Source organism: Danio rerio, chromosome 22 (genome assembly GCF_052040795.2).
Source record: "Danio rerio strain M-AB ecotype USA chromosome 22, GRCz13ab, whole genome shotgun sequence".
Taxonomy (NCBI): domain Eukaryota; kingdom Metazoa; phylum Chordata; class Actinopteri; order Cypriniformes; family Danionidae; genus Danio; species Danio rerio.
Genome location: NC_141042.1, coordinates 33494238 through 33520315, shown reverse-complemented (window position 1 = coordinate 33520315; position 26078 = coordinate 33494238). Strand labels below are relative to the sequence as shown.

Genomic DNA, 26078 nt, shown 5'->3' with positions numbered 1-26078 from the left:
CGAACTTCATTACAAGGACATTTAATAATTTGGGAGCGTTGACTTTAAAGGGCACCTATGGTGAAAAACTACTTTTCAAACAGTTTGGACACGTGTGCAAGTATAGTGTATAGAGCGTCATATCGTGGTGATATAAACACACAAAGTCCTTTTTTTTTCAATTTAACAACAAAAAAACAGTGAACCAATTGGAGCGGTTTTTAGACCGACCGCAACTTTACGTAGGAGTGTGGTCCCTCCGCCCACCAATATTGATTGACAGCCTCGCCTCACGATCATATCCTAAGTTACTTGTTGCACGTCCGCCATTTTCAGCGTGTGAGTCAAAGTGATATCATTAAAGGAACACCCTTGCTCTATTTTTTTGACTCAACACAAGATCAATATTCTCCACATTATCACTCTAATCAGATTTATTGCTTGTACCTCTTGCGTGGCGCGGCGCCGTAAATTTCGGAGTTCTGGGCGTGGGTTTCTGTCGGGGTGCACGTGGCGGAGCTTCTGGTCAGTGGCTTGGCGCGGCGCCGTTGTGTTTACCCTGGTGGAGGCTTGTGTTTGCAAGAGTTCTAAGTGTTCCAAGGTCAACAAGGGTGGAGATTATGATACAATGTTTCAACCAATCAAATGTCCTTGCGTGCGGTAGCTGGTCACGTGACGCGATAGCGCAAATTTAGGCGGCAGTTTTTTTAATCCCATCCTGACGGCATCATCGCCATCTCTTAAGGTAAGTTAATTACCTCAATATTTACATGTAAGACTGTTTATTACTCAACATAGGATATTGACTGTAATTTCGTGATGGATCTGTTAGGTAAAATCCTCAAATAAGGCACAAATAGTTTGAAACCCTTGTTATTGAGGCCGTTATAAGCGCCCTCAGACCAAGGAAGAGAGCCGTTATTTTTCCTGTGATCTAATTATTATTAATAATATAATTATAATGATTATAATAGGCTAAAGATAATATTGCAATGTTTTGTATAACAAAAATGATTTTAAAAATAGCCCAGACCATCTTTCTTCTAATAGTTCATGTAATATTAGACAGACAATGCTTGATCGCCGTATAATAAAAATAATCACAATAATATTTATAATAACAGCAAAAACAATAATTATAATAACAATAACTAAAAACAATAATATAAAATATGAATGTTAGTCTAATTATAATAATAATAAACAGGAACAATGAACATATATTGTCTTAGCACAGGGACACCAATCATTACATACAATGATAATAATATATAAATAATAATGATAATAACAGGCTAATAATAATAATATTAATGTATAAACAGTAATACAAATAATAGGCTAATAATAATTGTGAAAAATCTTGTTAGCCCAGGGCCATCATTCATTATATACTATAATGATAATAATAATATATAAATATTAATGATAATATTGGGCTAATAATAATAACAATAATAATAATAATGAATAAATAGTATTAAAAAAAAATTATAGGCTAATAATAATAATGAAATATCTTGTTAGCCCAGGGCTATCATTCATTATATACTATAATAAAAATAGCAGTATATAAATAATATTGATAATATCAGGCTAATAATTATAACAACAATAATAATAATAATATTATTATTAATAATGTATAAATAGTAATACAATAATAGGCTAATAATAATAAAGAAATATATTGTTAGCCCAGGGCCATCATTTATTATATACTATAATAATAACAATATATAAATAATATTGATAATATCGGGCTAATAATAATAATAATAATGTATAAATAGTAATAAAAATAATAGGCTAATAATAATAATGAAAAATCTTGTGAGCCCAGGGCCATCATTCATTATGTACTATAATAATAATAATATATAAATAATATTGATAATATCGGGCTAATATTTATAACAACAATATTAATAATAATATTATTATTAATGTATAAATAGTAATACAATAATAGGCTAATAATAATAAAGAAATATCTTCTTAGCCCAGGGCCATCATTTATTATATACTATAATAATAACAATATATAAATAATATTGATAATATCTGGCTAATAATTATAATAATAATAATAATAATGTATAAATAGTAATTAAATAATAGGCTTATAATAATAATGAAATATCTTGTTAGCCCAGGGCCATTATTCATTATGTACTATAATAATAATAATAATATATAAATAATATTGATAATATCGGGCTAATAATTATAACAATAATAATTATAATAATAAAGTATAAATAGTGAGCATATCTTGTGTTAGCCCAGGCCCATTTTTTTGTTACTACAACAACAACAATGATAATGTATAAATAATAATAGTATATAAATGATGATAATATCAGGCTAATAATAATATTAATAACAACAACAATACTAGTAAAAGTAATAATAATAACGTACTAGTAATAATAACAATCGGCTAATAATAATAATAATTAAATATTTTGTCTTAGCCCTGGGCCATTATGCATTATAGCTAGCATAGTATTAGACAAACTTGTGATTTACATTTTAGATTAGTCATCATGATAAAAAAATTTCCATTGTGCAGATATTGCATTAATGGAGAAAGGAAAAAGGTAAACATCCAAATAAACTTATAAACTTTTTTTTTTTTTTGTAAAGTATAACTCACACTAATGTTAAACGTTTTTTTTTTTTAAAGGTCCTTAGGAGTGCCCACATTGACTAAAGTGTCATTGGCAACATTGGATGATAGAGTGTGGCTAGATGACATTATCATGGACATTCAGTTGAGGTAAATATTTTGAAGAAAGTATTTAAAAAGTCTAAATATATAAATTATTTGATTCATTTTAATCTTGCTAGATCTGTCCATGAAAAATTAAGCCCTAACTCAAAGCGGAAAACGTATATCTACCCAGTGCACTTTTACACTAAATTGCAAGCAAGGTATGACTTCTTTGTGTACTAAGATGAATTAAGGTGTTGTAAAGATAAGATAAAGGGGCAATGTTGTGTACTGTCACAATTATAGCAAATCGTACATCAAAATGTGACCATCTGGATTTATGTCATCTCATGCATTTACAGTGGATTTACAGATGTGATGAGATGGATAAAAGATGGGGACATCTTTTGTAAATACTATCTTTTGATAGTTGAGAATGTTCTTGGTTGAGTGCTGTATCTATTTACTGGCTGTCATTAAATATGGTAGATGTACCATATTACCATATGTACCCTATTTATATGGTAAATATGTATTACCCTGACAGATTCCAACAGTGTAAAATGTACACCACATTGCATGTACTTTGCCTGTGGTACTATTGATGGCATATCATCCGGTAATGTTTTTACAGAGTTCACTGGAGACTCTTCATTGTTTGCTACCCGGGAAATGAAGGTGCAGAATTAATTAAAAAAGGACGAAAATTGGTCCAACGAAAGAGGTAAATGTTGCATTTAGGTTATTAAACCACATAAATGGATTATTAAATAAAAAATAAATATTCCTCAATTTTTTAGGTACAACTTTGTGGAAGAGCAGTTAATGATTTCATTGCCTGCATTTGACCGCAAAATCATTTTTATACAAGACTGTTTTACGTCAGATTTTAATAAATGCAAACTGAAAGATGATGCAATGCTGTATTGTTGAAGACATTAGGGTAAGGAACAGCGTGACCATGTGTTACAATAGCTGTGTCTATTATTACATCTCGTCTGAGTTAAAAATAATACACAAATGGCACATTCAAAATCTTGAGTAGTAAATTAAATATAGAATACTATTTCAATTATCAAAACGTCTCCAATCAGTGTTGGTCATAACTTCTTGATTCCAGCCTTTGAAGCATTTGTACACAGTGTGTCTGAAGCAGAAAAAATAATAAACTATAATTATATATTTGTCAATAGTTTTTTATGCCACATTCTTCTTGTTGCTAAACTATTTCATTCTATACCAAACTTGCCTAGTATAGTTACCACAAAAAAATGCACCTGATTCTGCTAGTATCTGACCATGTTATACATGTTGTGACTATATTTGTGTGTTTTTTTCAGGCCTTGCATTTTAATGCTTGATTCGATATCTGCAGCAACGGGTGACAATATGAAAGTGTACCAAAACATTCGAAGGTCAGTTCTGATGTATATTGGTCCAATTTTATGTACACTTTCAATGCAACACAGACAATTTGAACAAATTAATAAAGCAAATTTTTTCAGAAATGTGGAAGTACTCACGAAATACACCACGAGTATTTTCTAAAGACTGGACAGCAAGGAAACACCACTGAATGTGGCATCTTTGTTTTACTCTTTGCAGAGCCCTTCCTGAAAGTAAGTTCCCAATTTAACATTTATTAGTAGATGTGTTGCTAGTACTATTTTCTATAATGAAAATGGCCTTCCTTGTTCTCCCAAAGAAAACATAAATGATTTGTTTTTCAATTTATCCCACTAGGATCCTCCCAGAGAGCTAGTCAGTGATCTTGACTGTTTATCCTGGTTTACACTGACTGATGCATTTTCAAGGCGTGCACAGATCTGGGACAAAATGCGCAGCAGTTTAAAGGGTGAATTTATTTGTTGGTTTATTGTTATTAAGGGATCTTTATTTAATTAGGGAGTACTGAAATTATATGTATTTTTTCATTTAAAATTAATTTATTAATTCATTTTCTTTTTGGCCTAGTCCCTTTATTAATCTGGGGTTGCCACAGTGGAATGAACCGCCAACTTATCCGGCATATGTTTTATGCCCTTCCAGCTGCAACCCATCACTGGAAAACATCCATACACTCATTTATTATGGACAATTTAGCTTAACCAATTCATGTTTTTGGACTGTGGGGGAAACTGGAGCACCTGGAGGAAACACATGCGAACACGGGAGAACATGCAAACTCCACGCAGAAATGCCAACTGACCCAGTCAGGCTCGAACCAGGTACCTTCTTGCTGTAAGGGGGTTGTGCTACCCACTGCGCCACTGTGCTGCCCACATTTAAAATTAACTTTAATATATATATATATATATATATATATATATATATATATATATATATATATATATATATATATATATATATATATTTTTATATATATATATTTTACCATTTAAATAAGTGATGTTTAATACTGTACAGGATACACGAGCATTCTGTTGTTTTGCTATCAGAAAAATTTAACTCTGCTACATCCTGCAGAACAGGAAAGAAAAGCAGAAGGAAACAATCCCAAAGAAAATGAAGACCAAAACATTTCTAAGAGAGGGGATGAGGAAAGAGGGAAAGAGGAAAGCATAGATAATGAGAAAGAAACAGAAGGTAGAGAAAACACAGCTGAGGCAAAAGAAGAGAGGAAGACAGCTCAGGGAAGAGACTATACTGTACTTGGAAGGCTGTCAGTGCCAGGAACAAAAAGGAAGTACATTGTCACTGAAGCTGAATTAAAAAGAAGGATTGTAGCTAAAAACATGTCGGTCAACATATTAAGAAGCCTGATTAGGGTTTGCATATTCTTTATCTTACCTTACAGCTATTTATCATACTATTAATTGTGAACAAAATTTTAAACAATACTGTATATGGATTTTATACAAAGGTTAGTAAAGAAGACCTGCCTAAGGACCTCAGAGAGCAGCGTCCCTAAAAAGCCAAGACAAAGGTTAGCATCTTCTCTGCCCTCAGCGAAGGTGAGGCTACAGACCTAGCCCAAGAATTAGGAGCCATGCTTGGACGACATGTACGTTATGTATCATAATCTATCATAATCTCCACCCCTGTTGGCCCTGGAACACTAGAACTCTGCAGAATCAGGACGTGCCTGTCAGCCTGTCTGTTGCAAACACAGAGCATAGGAGCTCTTGGCTGCGCCCCCTTGTTACGGGCTTCAAGCTGAAACTGTGAAGCAACACGCCCCTAAAACAGCAAAATGTGTAAACGCCCCCAACATGACACTTTTTAACACATTTTAATAAAAACATCTGAACTGTGTTAAACTGAACCTAAACTGGCACACTCAGAAGAACCATAATATTAATATTAAATCATAAAAAGGGGGTAAACTATGTGCCCTTTAAATGTATTATTTGGCCATGTATCTTTCATCCCCCCCCCCCCCCCCCAAACTGGACGCATTAGGAACAACAGAGGCGTAAAACTGGGTCGTAAAACTGCCTGGATCCGTCGGTCTGCAGACGCCCCATATAGTTTAGCTCTGGTATATTATGGAGCTAGATTTGTTTCTTTATTATTCAATCAAAAATATTTAGTTTTAAAGAAAAAATAAGTATGTAAAAAATTAAAAATTTCAAATAAAAAACACGTTTAATTTAAAAACTTATGTCAATGATAATAAAATATGTTGGATTGCAAAAAATAAACAATTGTCCTATTATGCAGTTACCACAATTTTCATTGCACACTCATTAATTTTGCTCTCTTTTCTGCTGTTTTTATTGCACATCTAGAATCTTTGCTTGCAGGTTAGAATGTTTTGCTTGTGAGTTGAAAAGTTTTGAACCCATGAATGCCGGGGTTAATTTTGTGTCTTTATTATTCAAACAAACATATGAAGTTTGGACCAAAACTAGGTACAATGCAATTAAAAAATAAAAGATTTCAAATAACAAAAAACATTTATTTAAAAAAATTCACACTGCAAAAAATAAACTATTGCCATTTTATGCAGTTACCACCAGATAAATGCATTGTGTGCTCATTCATTTTGCTTTCGGTTTTGTTTCATTTTAGCAGATCTAAAATCTTTGCTTTTGAGTTGAAAAGTTTTGCGAGTTGAAAACTGCAGCTCAGTGGGCGGGATCTTATAAAACACCTTATTCTATTGGTCATCTTGATTGAGGTTACAGGTTGGCCATGCCCATTACATTTTCGCGCGGTTGGAATTGCCTTCCGTGACAGGAGCGAGCTAATGGGGAGCAGCAGGTCTTCTTTAAGGTAAGTTAACTGAAACTGTATTATAACTTGTGTATTACCATCCACATTTCCCATCTGATTATGTTATGACTGCTAGTATTAAACTTTGTCTAGTCAGATTAACTGACAGCCTCCCGCCCACTGAGCTGCAGTTTTCAACTCGCAAAACTTTTCAACTCAAAAGCAAAGATTTTAGATCCGCAAAAGTGAAACAAAACCGAAAGCAAAATGAATGAGCACACAATGCATTTATCTGGTGGTAACTGCATAAAATGGCAATAGTTTATTTTTTGCAGTGTGAATTTTTTTAAATAAATGTTTTTTTATTATTTGAAATCTTTTATTTTTTAATTGCATTGTATCTAGTTTTGGTCAAAAACTTCATATGTTTGTTTGAATAATAAAGACACAAAATTAACCCCGGCATTCATGGGTTCAAAACTTTTCAACTCACAAGCTAAACATTTCAACCTGCAAGCAAAGATTCTAGATGTGCAATGAAAAACAGCAGAAAAGAGAGCAAAATTAATAAGTGCAATGAAAATTGTGGTAACTGCATAATAGGACAATTGTTTATTTTTTGCAATCCAACATATTTTATTATCATTGACATAAGTTTTTAAATTAAACGTGTTTTCTATTTGAAATCTTTATTTATTTTTTTTAAATTTTTTACATACTTATTTTTTTTTTAAAAACTAAATATTTTTGAATAATAAAGAAACAAATCTAGCTCCATAGTAGCTATATGAGCCTGGAATGTGTGTGTGTGGTTCTGCGGCGCTGGCAGTTGGCAGCTGCCCCTGCCACTGATTTGCTTTACTCAACCTACGAGAGGCTGAGAAGAAAACAAGATTTTTTTTGTATGATTGCACATCCCGTTTAAAATCCTTAAACATGACAACCAGGTAGGCTATAGCAATGTTTATGTGATGTGAATTCCACTAAAGCTAGCTGTTTCACTTTATCATGCTCATTTCTGTAAATATATATCACATTGTTTGTTCATATGAATAGGTAGTTTGAAACCATCAAAACTGCTTGTCTAAGCTTTTCTAATTTTGGATCGCACTCAATTGTACACACTGGAATGTTCGCATGTCCTTCTATCCCAGCAAAAGTTTGAACGTGATGACAGTTGCGTCATTGATAAATTTATTCAAAGCGGGAATTGAAATGACGTTGCGGACATTCTTCTGGACATGAATAAAACGTATTTTCTGCACGTCATCTAGACCTATAAATATGCTGTATTCTGGTTGTTTATAAGATGTAATGCTGCGTAATTTAAGTGTTTTAATAGCCTAATTATACATATGAAATAATCACATAATATTTCACATTAATATTTAAATCTGTGAACGGCAATAAGGTTACGATTTCAGTCAGACCTGAACGTCTTTATAACGTTGTAATCACGTGTACATCATAATTAAATTTTTTGAGCGTTTATGCAATATTCTCAAAATTTAGCAAAATTAATTATTGTGCATATTAGTATAGTTATAACATAGTGACAGATTACATCACTGTAAACAGACACACCTAATAAGTTAATAAATCATCAACAAAACACACAACATAAGAGAAATTTTATTTTAGAGTCTTTTATTTCTAATCCAGCTCTTCCTAAAATGTGCTTGCTCTGTTCCTCCATAACTGCACATATTTACCCATATCCACATTTTTGTGACAAGCAAAAACTGTTATTCATGGCTTACACTGAAATTATCATTTAATTTAATATTTTCAGTCTGGCTGACAGCCTGAATTTGTACTTAACATTTTAAAACATCTTAACATTAAAACAGCTATGTACTTAAGGAGACATACAATGATGCATAAAAGATAAAAAACTGAATTTAAAATCATTTTAATATTAAGTGTTAATGGTTGGGTTAGTAAAATATATTTTTCCTGAAATATTATGCAGAAATATACACAAACAATGCAAGATAAATATGTACTGTACCTGTTCATGACATTTTAACCAAAATGTAACATCAAAATCACAGTCAGAGCGATCCCACTAGACAGAGACGCACATTCTGTTACATTTCAAACTTACACAGACCCAATTCCTCTCTTCAGCTTTGATAGACACGTCACAGGATCTCCCTTTCAGAATCCAGCCTCCTAACAGAACATGCAGACCTGCTGGATACAGACCAGTTGCTAACATCATGCTTATGATGGCATTAACTTTCCAAGTTGCAATTATTTACTAAAGCCTTTTATCAGGATATGCAGTAATTATATCACAATATTCATGACAGGTATAAAAACTACTTTGTCTATTGCTATATTATATACAAATGTTTAAAAATGTAATTGCAAATGGATTGTAAAATACAGCTGGTAACACTTTACAATAAGTTATAAGTAATAAAATTTAGTTATTGTGTTAAAAGCAACAGTGGGAAACAGACATTTATTGCAGTTACTATATTAATGTTAGTTAGAAAACAACTACATTTTATCAGTTATTAATGTACAGTAAGGCTATAAATAGAGAATTTTCAAGTATTATCTTATCCACGTCACAGGCCAGATTAACATATAAAAATATAAATGTGTGAAAATAAATAGCAGCCTAATATTCCAGCATGTGGTGAAATTTTGTTTTTGAGCATTGTTTGACACTACAGGCTCTAGGTTTGCAAACATGATCTTCTGACATACACTTTTAAGGATGAAATTATTTAAGGAACAATAAATAAAAAAATGGAATACCTTATGGTTCTGACAGTTGACCCCAAGAAAGAGTCTTGGATTCTGTCCGACAGGTGACTGATTGTTTTTGACACTGCAAGACAAATCTGAATCTTAATGCAATTCGATTATTTATAATACAAAAAAAATTTAAGCAGTTTAAAGAAAAGTGGTTAGACTTTTACTGCTTAATGTCCACCAGCAAATAAAACCTACATAAATATATTTAACATTTTACATTAACTGTAAGTACCTTTTTAGATTTGGATTCGTAAGTTTTGCTCTCATTGTTAATAACAGCCTTTTAGCAGACTAACTTTAAACAGAATCATTAATACTGGTAAATGCTAATAAAACATATCTACAATACTAATTGCATAATACAAACCGTGTACTTACACGGTAACAGATTTGTAATAATCGTCCACATTTTTGCCACATCCTCATATCATTATGAATGTAATTTGTCATTTGACAAGAGATGTAAATATGTATTTCATAAAGATATATCTGATTTTAATGGGTCTTGAAATGTTTGACGCTCTTCACAACCATTTAAAACTTACTTAGGACACATACACACACACACACACACACATATATATATATATATATATATATATATATATATATATATATATATATATATATATATATATTTCTGCCGTATACCCAGATGTAAGTGCAATATATTTGCATATTTCATAATCTGAACAAGGGTTCTTCAGACCAACTGCACACAATTTGTGCGGAGGAGAAGATGTTGCAGTCGGATCAATGTTAGCTGGGATAGTGCTGCAGTTTTGATTATTGTGCTGTCATCATTTCAAGTCAGCAGATTCACACAGTTAAAAGTCAAAAGCCTGAGACTGACTGATCAATGACTGTTGTTTTTTTAAGAACATTCTGCACAAACATTAGTCTTTATCACTGGAAGATTTTTTATTTCATGTATAAACATCTAAACCTAAGAACATATTAAATATTAAGGTTACTCGAATCCTTTTAAGAATCTAAATCTTCTTTCATTTTACAAAATAGTTACAACCTGTTTTGAAAAGTATATTAATAGTTAGTGCAGTCAAATCATTAATTGCAATTAGTCATAACCAAAAAAAAAAAAAGTTTGTGTATACTGTGCGTATTTTTTGTGTATATAAGAATATGCATGACTATATAACAAAAAAAAAAATTGGTTGTGTTTTTTTTGTGCATGGAAAAATGTGTGACGGTGCATGGTCTATAAGGATTGTGCTTATTCTCTTAATGAGTTATGAGTGTGTTTTGAGCATAACCTGCATTAAACCAATCAGTATCTCATCTCCCATTCCCTTTAAAAGTCAGTTGTGTCACACCAAGGTGGACTTTGTAAGTGGAAAAACTAAAAAACAGTTAAACAGATTATCTGTGCAAGGATAAAAAAAAAGTCTAGCCTAAAGAACGAGCTATTCGACCTCTTTCATTTATAAAAGAAACTGTGTTGGGTGGACTCTGCTGAAGACATATTTAATTTTTTAATTTTGTTTGTTAAGCGCAAAGATTTGTATTAAATCTATTTTTAAATTCAGTTCTAATTTCCAACAACGAATAAATGAACACTAATAACAAGGTGTGGTCATATTCAAATGTACTTTCTATTGATATGCCTCATTCGGTGATGCAGATTGTCAGGACATTTCTCTTTTTCTGTCTCTTCTAGTCATTCTTGCTAATTCTTCTTACTGATCAGCACGCACATGCCTCGCCGCACCTGTTACCTGTCTCTTCTAATTTCCTTGCTATTTAAGCTCTCCTTTTTCCACTTTGTAGTTGCTAGTGGGTCCTGTTGGTTTTCAGGATATCTTGCTATTCACTGCATTATTTTGTCTTGATTCCTGTTGTTGTCATTCATTGCTTCATGTTTCTGATTCTGTTTTTCTTTCTGCCCAGTTTTTGTTTGATTGTCTGTGATTTTTTTGTTTGTTTGTTTGTTTTCTCTTGGATTCATCCCAGCCAGCCACCTACCTTAGACTTTGCCTGTCTGACCCTGAACTGGTCTGTCCTCTATTGTTCCATTTGCCTCCCGATCAATGCCCGCCTGCATGACTTCTCTAATGACTGCCATTTTGGACACTGGTTGCTTTCGCTCTCGCCAAGCGATCACATCATCATCACTTTTGAGACACAAGCCTCGGCTCATTGTTTTTTTAATCATAAATAAAAACCTTTGTTTTGACAGAGTTTGGATTCTTCTCTCTGGGTGTGACATTATACACTAGCCATTATAGATCCAGCAGATGTCACAATACGCTCAGCAGTGGAGCTTCAAGGAGCTATGTTGATCTGCCATGAAGAGGAGTTATGGTGGGCACGTGACTAGCGTGTGGCAGTATGGGAATCTCAAGCCTTGTGCTGCTCAGATTTTTCAGTTTTCAAGGAAGAGATGATTAAGGTTTTTGACCGTTCTTTTGATTGGCTGCTGGCATCCCTTAAACATACGGCATCTGATGCAGGGTGTGAGATTCTTCACAAAGTTGGACCTACAAAATGCTTACCATCTCATCCATATGAGGGAGGATGATAAATGGAATATCGCAATCAATGTACCTACTGGACACTTTGAATATCTTGTTCTGCCATTTGGGCTCACCAATGCTCCAGAAGTCTTTCAAGCCCTCATCAATAATGTGCTCAGAGACATGTTCCATCCTTGTGCATATTTTTCACATTGTTTTTCTCCCGCAGAAAGAAACTATTATGTTAAAAATTGGAAGCTATTGCCAGTCTAGTTGGCTTTGGGGGAGTGGCACTTCTAGCTGGATGGGACGGCAGTACCCTTTATTGTTTGGATTGATCATAGGAATCTGCCATACATACAGTACAATCTGATTTGGTTTTCCAGTAGGTCCTTCCATTCCCAATACCACCATACTTTCCAGATGTGTGGTGGGGGCGGTTTACTGGGAAATTGAGGAGCGTGTCAAACGGGCCCAGTCTGGGGTCAAGGTGTCCATGGGTGCCTGTCGGGTCTGCTCTTTGTTCCTGAAGCAGTTTGCACTGCCGTTCTCGGGTGGGGCCCACTATTCTAAAGTCACCTGCCACCCGGGGGTCAGGAGGTCACTGGCTGCCATCCGCCTACGGTTTTGGTGGCCTGCCATAGCTAAGGATGTTCGTCGGTTCATGGGGGCATGCTCAGTCTGTGCTCAAAACATGTCCTCCAATTCTCCATCTATTGGTCTATTTACAACCTCTCCCCATTCCTTCCCGCCCCTGGTCACACATTGCCATGGACTTTGTGGTAGGCCTCCTTCCATCTAATGGCAATATAGTGGTTCTCAAAGTGGTGGACCACTTTTCCAAGGCAGTCCACTTCATTTCCCTTCCAAAACTTCCTTCTGCTAAAGAGACAGCTGGGGAGGTTGGACCATGTCTTTCGGATTCATGGTCTTCCAGAGGATGTGGTCTTTGACAGGTGGCCCAAGTTTGTTTCCTATTTCTGGAGGAAGTTCTGCCGGCAGATTGGGTCCCCTGCCAGTCTGTAATTAGGCTTTCATCCACAGACCAATGGGCAGATCGAGCATGCTAATCATGATCTCAATGTTGTCAAACCCTCATCTTGGAGTAAACGGCTCACATGAGCAGAATATGGTGTGCCTGGGGGAAGGGAGGGGTTGTCAGGACACTGGGTTGATCTCTCTTTCTCTCTCTCTCTCTCTCCTTGTCATCCTTGCAGCATTCACTCAGCTGATCGCTATTACTGATCAGCACGCACATGCCTTGCCACACCTGTTACCTTTCTACTCTAATTTTCTTGCTATTCAAATTTTCCTTTTTCCACTTTCTAGTTGCTAGTGTGTTCTGTTGTTATTCAGGCTATCTTCGCTGCGTTATCTTGTTTTGATTCCTGTTATTGTCATTCATTGCTTCATGATTTTGATTCTGTTTTTCTCCCTGCCCAGTTTTGGCTCAGTTGCCTGTGATTTTTCTTTGTTTTCTCTTGGATTCATCTCGGCCAGCCACCTACCTTCAACTTCACCTGTCTGACATTAAGCTGGTCTGTCCTCCGTTGTCTCATCTGCCTCCGGATCGATGCCTGCCACCTGATGACCTGCCGATTTGGACATTTGCGTTTGGATCCTTCTATTTGGGTGTGACACCGACGTCTCCAAAACTGGTAGTGGTTTTTATAAATATGTACAAAAATATATATTTTTAAATATTATAATCCTTTAATTTAATTCATATGTAAAGAAATTTGCTGTACATCCTATGTGCATTAAGCAATGTGTTTGCAGGTTTTGGACCTGCATAGGTGCATAACTAACATGCTCTATAAATAATAAAAACTTTGCACAACTGACTTTAGACCAGCATTAAGTAGATTAATAGCGTGGTCTATTTCAGTTGCCTCAAAATAGCAAGCCGCCAACGTTTTAGACCAGCATGCCCTTGAGTGCACAAAGTGGCACAAATCAAATAATAGCTGCGCTAGGTCTGAAAATAGCAAAAAAAAAAAAAATCTGTGCCACTTTTAGAGGAATTGCTTTTTTTAAGGAGAATCATAACAAGAACTGCTCTGTGTGATCGGTACTCATTAGATATGGATTGCTTTTAAGTGAAAATCTAAAGAGGGACTGCTTTTAACCGTATCTTTTGTAATATTGTTGGCTAGTTTACATCAATTGTTTGCCATTTGACTTTAATTACATAGTTAAACAAGTGACAAATAGCATGGAACATGCATAATGGCAAAGGCGGCATATTGCCTATACACAGGATGGAAGGATCTGGGCTGGATCTTTGCGCCCTTTTTATATTTAGCATTGAACATACTTGAACTGTATCCAAAAGCGTTGCCGACCGACTCCCTCCCTGCCTGATAAGGTGATATATTTTGAGGCCGTGTCTATGTGTCAACTCACAAAACTTTCAACTGACTGAGTGAACATAACAGTTTAGTGATAGACAATAAATTAGAGAGAGCGCTTTAATGATGATTAAATGAATATTTAAATACTACAATATTAATTTCTCAATCAAAACAGCACCAAACATGGAGGGGAAATGGTTAAAAATGTTCTTTTACACAAAAAAAGACCACCAAGTAATAAAATAAAATAATGCTAATAGCTTTTGATGCCAACTATTGGTCAAAAATTGTGTACTAATAAATCATTCATAATGACTTCATTAAATTTCATCTATATTGATTAAAATCATCTTATAATGTTTGCAGATACTTATTGGTACATGCTCTGCAATACTGCTTCTCATTCTAAGGGGGTCATGAACTGAGAATCAAACTTTTCTCGATTTGTTTTGATATATATTTTTAAACACATTCTGTAAGTTTCCCTTAGAACCACTACTTGCATTTTTTATTATTATTACTACTTGATTTTACATTGTATTGTTTAATCAAATGTTACAATTTAGTTCCAGATTTTCAGAAAGATTGAAAGTAAAAGATGATGCTGTGTGAACAATATTGGATCTGATAATAACATTTCACCACACAAGTGTAAGTAACAAGGTGTTTTTAACTCTTTCACATGTCATTTTAAATACTCCAGGGGCCTCATGTACAAAAACGTGCATTGAATTCATACTAAAACATTGCGTACGGACAAAGCTGTAAATGTGCTCACTGTAAAAAAAATCTGATGTAATAAAAGCACTGCGTACGTGGAATCCCACTCATATTCTCTTTGTACATCCAAATTACCATGAAATTGAGCTCAGCAAGCACTAGCGCCAAACCCCTCCTGGCTCCTCCCCCGTATAAATATGGTAATGACTTCACTTTGGCAAAACCAAACGAAAAAGCAAAGCAAGAAGAGAAACTTGACAGAATGTGAATTGGAGGTGCTCCTATCAGAGGTAGACCGGAGAAAAATGTTATTTGCATGTTTGTCCTCCGGAATTAATAAAAAAAAAATTAAAAATAGAGTGGGACGGTTTAGCTGACGTGGTTAATGCAGTGGGGTCTGAACATCGCACTGTAAACTAATTAAAAAGAAATGGTCCGATGTTAAGGTGCAGGTTAAGAGGAGAACACCTGTACACCGTCAAAGTGTGGACCAAAGAGGCGGGGAAACAGGGGATGCTGAACTGACACCCTTTGAGGAAAGAGTTGCCTTAATTGAGGGTGACACTTTACTGTCAGGAGTAGTATCCGTGTCTGTTGGAGACACAGATGTATTAGAGGAACACTTTGTTAGGGAGGTATAGCAGCACCCCTCCTATCTTATCAAGGCAGCGCCACCAGCATTTTAGCTGCCCAATCGGCCGCTCTACAACTGATTGAGTGCAAAACAGGGCATCATTGTATCTGCACTCTTGGTCAGTTTGTGGGTTGTTAAGGGGGGTCAACAGCCACAACTTTAATGGATAACCAGTCTCCTGATATGCAGTTAAATAATTACGTTCAATAAAAAAATAAAAATAAATCCTGGAATAATATCTTTAAATACATTACTTACCAAGAAGCCATCCCATCGTGCACCCTGCCACATTGGAGCCTCCTCACTGTCTCACTTTCCAAATTTAGACCCAACTCGGCACAGAGCTCCAAGAGGATAGCTCTTGGAAATCTGAAACGCCTAATAATCCAGTCATCATCGTGGGCCAGAAAATTACTGTGATCCCTAAAGATGTGTTTCCTTTCGGATTCAACCATTGTCAATGTCCTCTAATAAGGCCAACACTGCCATTGCCATAGACTAAGGGTTTTATACATTTGCAAATGCTTTTATATGTTCTAAATCACATAGTTGGTAAAAAAAAAAATGTGTCAATTAACCCATTTTATCAATTTTAAATTAATAGCAATGTTTTTTTACATGTGCTATTTTACATAATTACCTCTAGGAGTCGCCAATGGAAATAAAACAAACAAGAAATGCACGGACGCCAGACATGAAATTGGCGCGGACCAACGCACATTCTCACATTAATTTCATTGTTAGTAAATCCCAACGCAAGCGTGAAACGTGGCATATGCAAAGTTTTTGTGCATATGCAGCGTTGATACATGAGGCCTCAGGTGACTAACCTACATGAGTCATGAATCACCAGCAGCCCTGACGATTTACAAAGATATCCCCTTTTGATTCTTTTTTTTCTCTTGTCTACATTTATTGACAACATACTAAATTTATTAGGAAATATCTGATATTCTGATTCTCAAGTATGTGTATGAACATGTACTTCATCCTATAGACAGCTTAATAATGATTGTATTATTTGATATATGACAGGTGATGGGTGGTGCCATGTTGGTGGTGATATCAGAACAGCTGGATTTACAACATGCTAATTTATCAATGTCTCCTGAGTTGCATAAAAGTAAGTGGCTGTTTAACTGGGGGATGTAATGATTGTACATGTATATACTTTTGTTACCTATACAAGGTAATCATAACATTAGCCACGTTTCCACTGTCACGGCAAAAGCAAGAGAGCCAGGGCCAGTCGTGTTTCCACAGTCACTTCCCGGGGCCTGATTGGGCTAAAGCAGCTACAGTTCCAACGGCCAGCCTTTTTTGGCCGTTTGGCCCTTTTTTCTCAATATTAAGTAGCTTACACACAGTTCAGTCTTGCATCCTCTCCTTGTAAGTTCAGACTTCGCAAGTTTGATATAGAAAACAAACTCCCGAGAACACGTCAGGTAAATCTTCAAAGGGAACAGTGTACTTTATAACCTCATTCACATCACCCTGGCTATGCTGTTTCACTAGTCTTATAAATAAAATGAAAACATAATATAAGGAACTCCCTATTTTCATTTCCATATTTTGATATTACCTTACCAGACATTAAAATATTGAGGCATCTTATAGGCTTATTTATATACAGCTGCATATTTATATGATCGTCATCTTCACTGTATGCATATTTATAACAAAACACAGCAGATAACATAACTGCCTCCTTTCATTTTCATTGACAATAGCCCATTTCACACAGTGATACCGGTAAATATATGGAAAATTTCTGGAACGACTTTACCGGTAAATTCAAAAAAAGTGCTGTTCACACAGGCGAGGACGTTACGGATTTTTTTCCGGAAAAGAGCGTCCACACATCCATCGCAAAATACAGTTAAATTCTGACATCATTAACCAGAAATGACCTCCAAACGGCTACGCTTGTATTTGTAAACATTTGACTACATCACAAACTCCGTGGATGGATCAGTATTGAGAACAACTTCGATGAAAACATATAGAGAAACACTTTCGGATGTCGAGATGTACATGATATGTGTGTGTGCTCATGGGCTGTTTCATGGGCACACGAAAAGCTTGAAGGTAAACAAACAACGGCTTAGCATAAGCATCTTATCAATAATTAATTACAAGGTTGGCATTAAGATGAACATATAAACGTTATCTGACTAATTTCTAGCAGCTAAATGTGTCTGGAAAAATATTCAAAGCCTTTTATTCTCATAAACCGCACAGACGTGAATGCGTCTGACTGTTCTGATTGGCTAAAGCAGAAGTCTCACGTCAGCACGTTCTGGACGTGCACGCGCTCTTTCCGGCAATCTTCCTTTTGCGTTCACACAGCGCAGGATTCCGGCAAATTACAGGTAATATTACAACTTCTCTTTCCGGAAAATAGCCAGAACGAATTTACCGGCATTTTCAAAAAGGGCCTGTTCACACATACACAACTTTCCGGAAAATTGCCAGTAATTTTCCGGAAAAGTGTGTATGTTTGAAAGGGGCTAATATGAAACATACCCTCTCTTCTGCTGAATATCAGATTTAATAATCAATAATGGCCATTATAAAAGCATAACTAAATAAAGGAAATAAAGGCAACCAATCGGTCAAATGTACAGAATCAGTGTACGTGGTTACATTGGTAACACTTTACAATAAGCTTCAGTAGTTAATGCATTTACTAACATGAACTAATCATGAACAACACATGTACAACATTTATCAATCATAATTGAACATTTACTAATGCATTATTAACATTCAAGTCCATACTTGTTAACATTAATTAATGCACCATGAGTTATCATGAACTAACAATGAACTACTGTATTTTCCTTAACTAACGTTAACTAACATGAACAAATACGGTAGTATATGCATTGGTTATTATTTGTTCATGTTAGTAAATGCATTAATTAACATTAACTAATGAACCTTATTGTAAAGTGTGACCGTAAAATTAATTAATATATTAACTTATCTTTGCCAAAACACGTTGCCTGAGAACAAGCAATAGACTCAAAACACCAAAGTCTGCGAATATGTCATTAGATATAGACAACAAGATGAATCAAACATCACGTTTAACAAATATAGTGATCCAGCAGTAGATTCTTGATGTGCACAACTCTCATATCATATGGGTAGATGTACTCAAAGCATGCTCCAGTGCATGCCAGTGTGAGTGTGTGGTCACGTAATGTGCGTTTCCAGCGATATAATGTGGACGGAGAGTTGTTTAGAAACGCTGGGTGAAACAGTAGTGTGGACGCGGATCGTTTTCATTTCAAATGCCATTTTAAAGCTAAAACATATTAGTGTAAACGGGCCTGAGGTCCGGCTTGACACTGCACTCTGTCCACCACCTGACCTTGTATTTTGCAAACCTTAAAGGCTATGATTTTCCAACACAATCTTACGGCAATTCGTAACTTTTTCATTTAGTGGCTAATTCGTATGAATTCGTACGATCTAATTCGTACAATTTAATACGATTTGCTTATCCCCCAATGACGGTTGGGGTTAGAGGTGGGGTCAGGTGCCACGCCTCCTTTTTAAAATCGTACCATTTCGTACGACTGAACTCGTACGAATTCGTATGAATTAGCCACTAAACTGGCAAAACGTAAAATACTTACGTTTTCTCGTGAGATCAGGCTGGATTTTCTGGTACTTTTGTGCAAGTAAATGCTTGAGACATAAAATAAAAATAAATTAATACATTTATGACAAGCGCCACACATCTCTTTCTCTGGCTTACTTGGAGGAAAGATTTTAAATCAGCAGTTGATCACATCATGCATTGAACATTGAGATCACACCAGTGTGAAAATATGTGTCAAATGGTTAATCTATGAAGAATAAAAAGACAGTTCATGACTCCTTAAATTGCATCTTGCTTCATGCTGCATCATTGCTGCATTGTTGTTAATATATAGCAGTAAATAGATAAAAATGTGATAAAGGTAAAACATATTTAAAAAATAATGTGTTACAGGTACTGCCGTTTCTTTGTGTTTGCAGCGTTGTTAAGCAAAGGTGAGTATACATGAACCAATTTTATTTTTAATTTTCATTGAGTGTGTCAACATACATGTAGTCCTGGAGAGTTTTGCTCCAACACAAATCAAAGAGTCTTCAAGATCACTGGAAAGCTATAGGAAAGTGTTTGAATAGAGTTGAAGCTAAACTCTGCAGGACACTGGCCCACCAGGACCAAAGTGGCCTATAGGAGCCATATTACTTTTCATTTAATTATAATATTTATTTGTATACTGATTAGTTTGGGTTTCACAGTGACGTTTTATGTTTTGGTCACGTGGGCATAACTGGCACCTGCTAGAACATATAAAGCGCGTGCACAATCACACAGGTGTTAGAAGGAGAGGGGGGTTACCGTATTTTTTGTTGACCGCAAACAGCCACGCAAAACAGCTACACAAAACAAGCAACGCAAACCGGCATCGCAACGGCACACGCAACAACCATCACACCAACGCAATAATCGGCACCATACAAAACAGATATTCAACGACACAAATTGCTGTATTGTTTGTCATGCTTCAAGTTTACATAAAGTTTTCCTTATAACATCTTGGGCTCAGTGTGTCTGTCTAAAGCCACCAGCGCATCACAAATTCAAAGGACCCTCACTGCCTCTCGAGCAACTTATATGAGGCAGGGCTCGAAATAGCGACCATTTTGGTCGCATATGCGCCTGAAATTTGAGCTTTGCGACCTCATAATATATATTGGGAGCATTCGTGCGACTGAATATTTAGGTTGGAGTGCGACCTGTTTTTTTTTTTATTTTTTATTTTTTAACATGGTAAAATCGCTCTTCCCTGCCGCTATATTGGTTCATATTAGCTGTCAATCACTCAAGACTTTCCGCTGTCAGATGATAGGGAGGGAGCTTCTGTGACCGCGGGGAATGCAAACTGCTGAAGAGTGAAAAGTACACTGAATCTCGATGCGTTGCATGCACTGCGTGTGCTGCCAACACAATCTCACGGCAATTCGTAACTTTTTCATACGTTTCCTCGTGAGATCAGGCTGCAACAGCGCAAATGTCCGCTAAAACACCATCGCCAATGAAGCTTGCCTTTACTGCGTTTAAACTGATGCGGGTTATAACAAAGAACAGTATAGCGCCGGTGGTCATTGGGAGAATCCTGCTCTGCCCCCCTCATATATTGGGTCGGCTGACTAGCATGCTTTTCCACAAACACAGAAAATTGTAATTCAGCGCGTAACGAAGCTGAGCATTAAAACGACACGAACCGAAACCAAAACTTTTAAAAGTGAGACTTTTCTTACTTTCTTTTGTCCGTTCTTTCTTGAGGTGTATATTATTTTTCTATTTAATTACTGATGACTGCTTTGCAGCTTTCAGCATTGAATTTAATGGATTTATTATATTACATCGTTTGTTTTGTAGCAGAAATAGGCTACTATTTATTAAATTGACATGCATATAAACATAATAGTACAAAACAAATATTTCTTACTACAATGCTTCATTTGTGTTTGATGCAAACTATAAATTTATTTTTCATAAAGTAACAGTAGGACTTTATATAGCAGATAACTTACATTAAAGCACATTCAAGGCAGCATGATAATGAAAAATATATTTCATAATTAGTATTATTGTCATCATCGTCATCATTAATATTTTATAATTATTCAACATTCATTTTAGAATTATTGCACAAATATTAAATCATCACAGCATTAGTTAGATGGTTGTTTCTGTATTTTGTTAGTCCCAATTGATGTTGTTTTCAAATACAATAAATCCTTTAATATACAACTTGTCAATATTATAAATTTTTGGTGGGTGCTCCTAAATTTTTTCTGGTTCTCCTAAATATTTCATGTTGGGAGCACCGGTGCTACCAAGTAAGAAAGTTAATTTCGAGCCCTGTGAGGCATCAGGAAGTCGCAATATGGCCAATAAAGAGCTCCTATTATGCATTATAAAAGGGTCATGTTTTGGTTTTCCAACAGCAGGTAGATTTGCATGCAAGGCCAAAAACACTTTTTAGTGTCTTGTAACCTCCTAGGGCCTGAGTGTCCACATATGTGTACAGCACATTTTTAGCTCTTAAGTGGCTATTTAAATTACTTTAGATGTTTCAAGTATGTTTGAATTTTGTTACAGAAATACAGTGTCATCCTAAAATGTTATATGTTTTATCATATGTTTTGCAGCATATGAAATGTCTCAAACCCTATTTTTAACTATCCAAAATGGGGAAAAAATGTTGTTTTTACTCTCTGATAGTCTAAACATGTTTAAATAAATTCGGGAACAGGTGTTTTATGTAAGTTCGGACCACGAGTCTACATACATGGACATCATTTTTCTCTAAAATTACATCATATCAAAAGAAGCACATATTTATCGTAATAAAACAAATTTTGGAAGCTACAGAAAGCAAGGAGGCAACCGTTTTCATACTTACAGGTTATGCTCTGAAGGGAGAAGAAACTGGTCCATTTATGAACTGTTTACTGAAAAGGTCTGACAAAATCCCATACACTATTTTAATAGTCCTTGCTTATCTTTCCTTTAATAACAGATGGCTGGCAAATCCTGTGCTGAAGGGTAGGTTATATCAATCATCAGAACAGTGACAGGCACGAACACAGCACAACTTTGGCTTGGCTATACAGTGATATTGTTGTGAAAATGAACTTTAATTATACTCCACAACCCCGAATCTCTGGCCATCTCACAGTGATCGCTCTTCAGTCGTGATGCAATCCCATGCCCTGTGTTTGAAGGCAAGGGCAAGTTCAACGGTGGATCCGGCACCTCATATTTGGAAATGTTTATTGTTGACCTTTTCGACTGCATAGGAGGTCATTTTCAAAAACCCATAATAGGGGCTCTTGAATAAATGAGCACTTATGTAATTTTTATTTAAAATGGGTTGGAGCTACTGTTTATTAAAATATATATCTCTCATATTCAGTGTCTCTGCAGGCCACGGTTGAGGGTAATCTTGGGGATTCTGCAGTCTTGCCTTGTTGTTCTAATAAAAATGATTTCCAACAAGAAGATATTACAGTTTACTGGAGACATAACAGCAGCAGGAAAGTTTATGGCATCATCAAGGGGAAACCTTCAGTAGAGGAGCAAGGCCTGGATTACAAAAACAGAACCCAAACCTTCCCTAATGAGTATCTGAAAGGAAACTTCTCACTCAGACTTAAAGGTCTTCAATATAATGATGCAGGAACATACGTCTGCTACATCACCATGACAAATGAAAATCCAAGCACACAGCTTTTGGTCAAAAGTATGTGAAAAATAATTTATATTTTTAAATAGGCATTTTATATAAACTAAGCATTAAATATTTCTTTTTTGTGATGCAGAGAATGAAGAGAGAAAAAACCATGGATCAGAAACAAGAGCAGAGACGACTGTGTCTTTTTTAATTCTGTTTGTATTCTGCTACTGTATGTAATTAAACAGAGGAGTAAGGAAGTGTGTTTCCTGGAGGGCCAGTGTGCTGCAGAGTTTAGCTCCAACCCCAATTGGATACACCTAAACAAGCTAATCAAACTCTTTCTAGTATTACAAGCATCCAGGTATGTGTATCTAGGCAAATTTGACCTAAACTCTGCAGTAGATTGGCCCTCCAGCACCACGTTTGTGCACCCCAGCACTAGAATTTAACTAAAAGACAGAAAACAAATGCACTGCATAAAGCTACTTTTAAATGGCAATCTACCACTTTACTGGCAAAAAAAAAAAACTCTTTATGTTATCACATATGTTTCTGAGTGTAACGCCGGGGAGTAACACCACAACAGAAGGTAGGATCCAATATGCAGGTTTATTCACAGTCAGGCAAGCAGTGGTCAATACGGGAGCAAACAGGTATGTGAGGACAATCCAGAATCGTAGTCAGTTTAACAATCAAAAGGTCGAAAGGCAGGCGGCAGACAAGGATAACTAAATAAACAAGGCTAGGTTCAAAACACAGGAAAACAAGACAAGGAAACCGCGTTGTAATGCTACTTTACAGTGAACAAGACTCTGCAAACTGAAGGAGTGAATGTGTGGCTTAAATAGTGTGTGTTAATCAGTCTCTGAAAGTCCTCAGGTGTGAATGTAAATCAAGCTAAATGAGAAAGCAGGTGTGTGGGTGAAGAGCATGTATGAACATGTAGTACAGGAAAAGTGTAGTTCTAAGTGTGTGTGTGTTTACCAGCGACATCTGGTGGTTGTTCACTGGTAAACATGACACTGAGCAGCTGAAGAATTTCTGCACGGCTGAATTATTACTAAATGGCTGAAGCAAAACAAAATGAAGACACTGGTTCAGCTTCTTCAAAATCCTGACCTGAATCCAATTAAGTTGCTATGGCATGACCATGAGAGGCTGTTCAAGTTTGAAAACCCTCCAAAGCGGCTGAATTACAATTCTGCAGAGATAAGCGAGCCAAACATCCCCCGCAGTGCTGTAACAGACTCATTGCACGCTATCAAAAATGCTTGGTTGCACAAACAGTTTTTCACTCAGGGCTATGTACTTTTAAAATTTGTTTGATGCATTTACCTGTGCTGTCTTTAACTAATATTTAAACTTGTTTGATGATCTGAAACATTAAAGTGTGACAAGCATGGGGAAAAAAGAAATCAGTAAGGGGACAATCACTTTTTAATTTTTTCATTACATTTTTAAAAAGTCCTGGAAAAGATCTAAAATTTTTATTTATAATTAAGTATTATTTATTTATAAACTAATTTTAAGAAGATCACGTGCTTATAATCAACACGGCTGGCACTTCATTAGTTCTGTAATCTACTCTATGGAAGCATTATAAATAACGTTCGAGGTTACAGAAGTAACCCTTCGTTCCCCGAGGAGGGGAACGGAAGTGCCATAGAGTGGATTGATTGAATCCACGAAATGGGAGGATTCGTTTCAGAAGCCGCTTGTCTGAAAGAGTATTGAACGGGCCAATGAATGCAATGAATTGGCAGCGTAAGCTTGCACAGGTGTACTTCATTGCCAATTATCCCAGCATATAAGCACACCTGGAGCGAGCAGACGCCATCCTTTTAAGCTGAAGAGACTTTCAAACAGCTAAGGGACAGTCATTATGGCGACGGAGTATGGCACTTCCGTTCCCCTCCTCGGGGAACGAAGGGTTACTTCTGTAACCTCGAACGTTCCCCTTCGGTTGGGGAACTTCAGTGCCATAGAGTGGATTGATTGAATCCACGAAATGGGAGAAGTATGGAAAGCGCCATAATGACTGCACCTTACCAACGCCCCCGATGAGGGAATTGTCAAGCAAGCGTGACGCACCCACATCATGGGAGGCGTGGTCCTCCAACGTGTCCCGGGCCCTAATTTATCCTACTTCAACAGAAGTTTTACGGATTTAGATATATTTTTGGGAAGTCGTGAGCATCTAGATAATTCTAGGAAAATACGACAGTACGTTGGGAAGCGTGCAATCCCGATAGGGAGGACCTGGGATATGGGATCGCCTAGTGGGGATCACGCATAGCAGGCACCTTTACCCAAAACGCGGGCTGACCAGCGGGCAGACCTACAACGTAGTGGGCCAGCAAGTGACTCCTCCGCTGAGTCAGTGCTGGGGGCCACGGAGGAATCTGCAGGGCTCACCTGATGGGGAACTTTACTGACAGATAAAAAGGCGCACGTATCTCCGTGTTAGCGAAAATGGCGCAGCAAGCGTGTTTCAACACCCTACCGAATTGTTTCCTCAATCACCAAATGTTACCTAATACCCTTGAGGAAACCGTCTCCACTCGCAGATTGTAAAACCTTGCAAATGTGTTGGGTGTCACCCAGCCCGCAGCTCTACAGATGTCTGTTAGAGGGGCGCCGCGTGCGCGCCCTCGAGAGGATGCGAAGCGCTCTCGGGGGACGCGGCTCATCTCGGCTCTGATAGTGAAAGAAAGGCATCCACAATCTAGTGGGAACTTATTTCGGTACGGCACTTCCCTGCTGCCGACCGCTATAACAGACGAAGAGCTGCTCAGATGATCTAAACTCTGAGTGCGGTCCGGATAATACGCAAAACGCGAACTGGACAATAAAGAAGGGCTGGGTCTGCCTACTCCGAGGCTCACTACCTCGTATTAAAACGGAGTGGTAGGAACCTTGGGTACATATCGCGGGCGGGGTCTCAGGACGTGAGAGAAAGCCAGCCCAATTACAGGCACGAGTCACTGACCGAAAAAT

General features: G+C 36.4%; 1 protein-coding gene and 1 pseudogene across 2 annotated transcripts; both read left to right on the top strand.

The window, feature by feature from the left end:
- The first annotated feature begins 2565 nt into the window (after positions 1-2565).
- LOC147838593 (uncharacterized) lies at positions 2566-5846 on the top strand (annotated as a pseudogene).
- A 1855-nt stretch (positions 5847-7701) lies between these two features.
- On the top strand, positions 7702-24496 carry LOC147838592 (V-set domain-containing T-cell activation inhibitor 1). 2 transcript variants are annotated; one of them, XR_015522258.1, is made up of 5 exons: positions 7702-7821; positions 19835-19875; positions 22821-23147; positions 23227-23639; positions 24109-24496. XR_015522258.1 is itself a non-coding variant. In XM_087304661.1 (4 exons), the coding sequence occupies exons 1-4, from the start codon at positions 7811-7813 to the stop codon at positions 23316-23318; spliced, it is 471 nt and encodes a 156-aa protein (XP_087160787.1). In that variant the 5' UTR covers positions 7702-7810; the 3' UTR covers positions 23319-24496. The 2 variants fall into 2 exon arrangements, 1 of the variants encoding a protein (XP_087160787.1); XM_087304661.1 differs by having other exon boundaries at positions 23227-24496.
- The last annotated feature ends 1582 nt before the right edge of the window (positions 24497-26078 follow it).

Excerpts from the sequence above, each read along its gene's own strand:
- LOC147838592 (XM_087304661.1), top strand. Across the intron at positions 19,876-22,820 it reads TGCAGCGTTGTTAAGCAAAG|TGTCTCTGCAGGCCACGGTT; the intron begins GTGAGTATACAT and ends TCTCATATTCAG. Across the intron at positions 23,148-23,226 it reads CACACAGCTTTTGGTCAAAA|AGAATGAAGAGAGAAAAAAC; the intron begins GTATGTGAAAAA and ends TTTGTGATGCAG.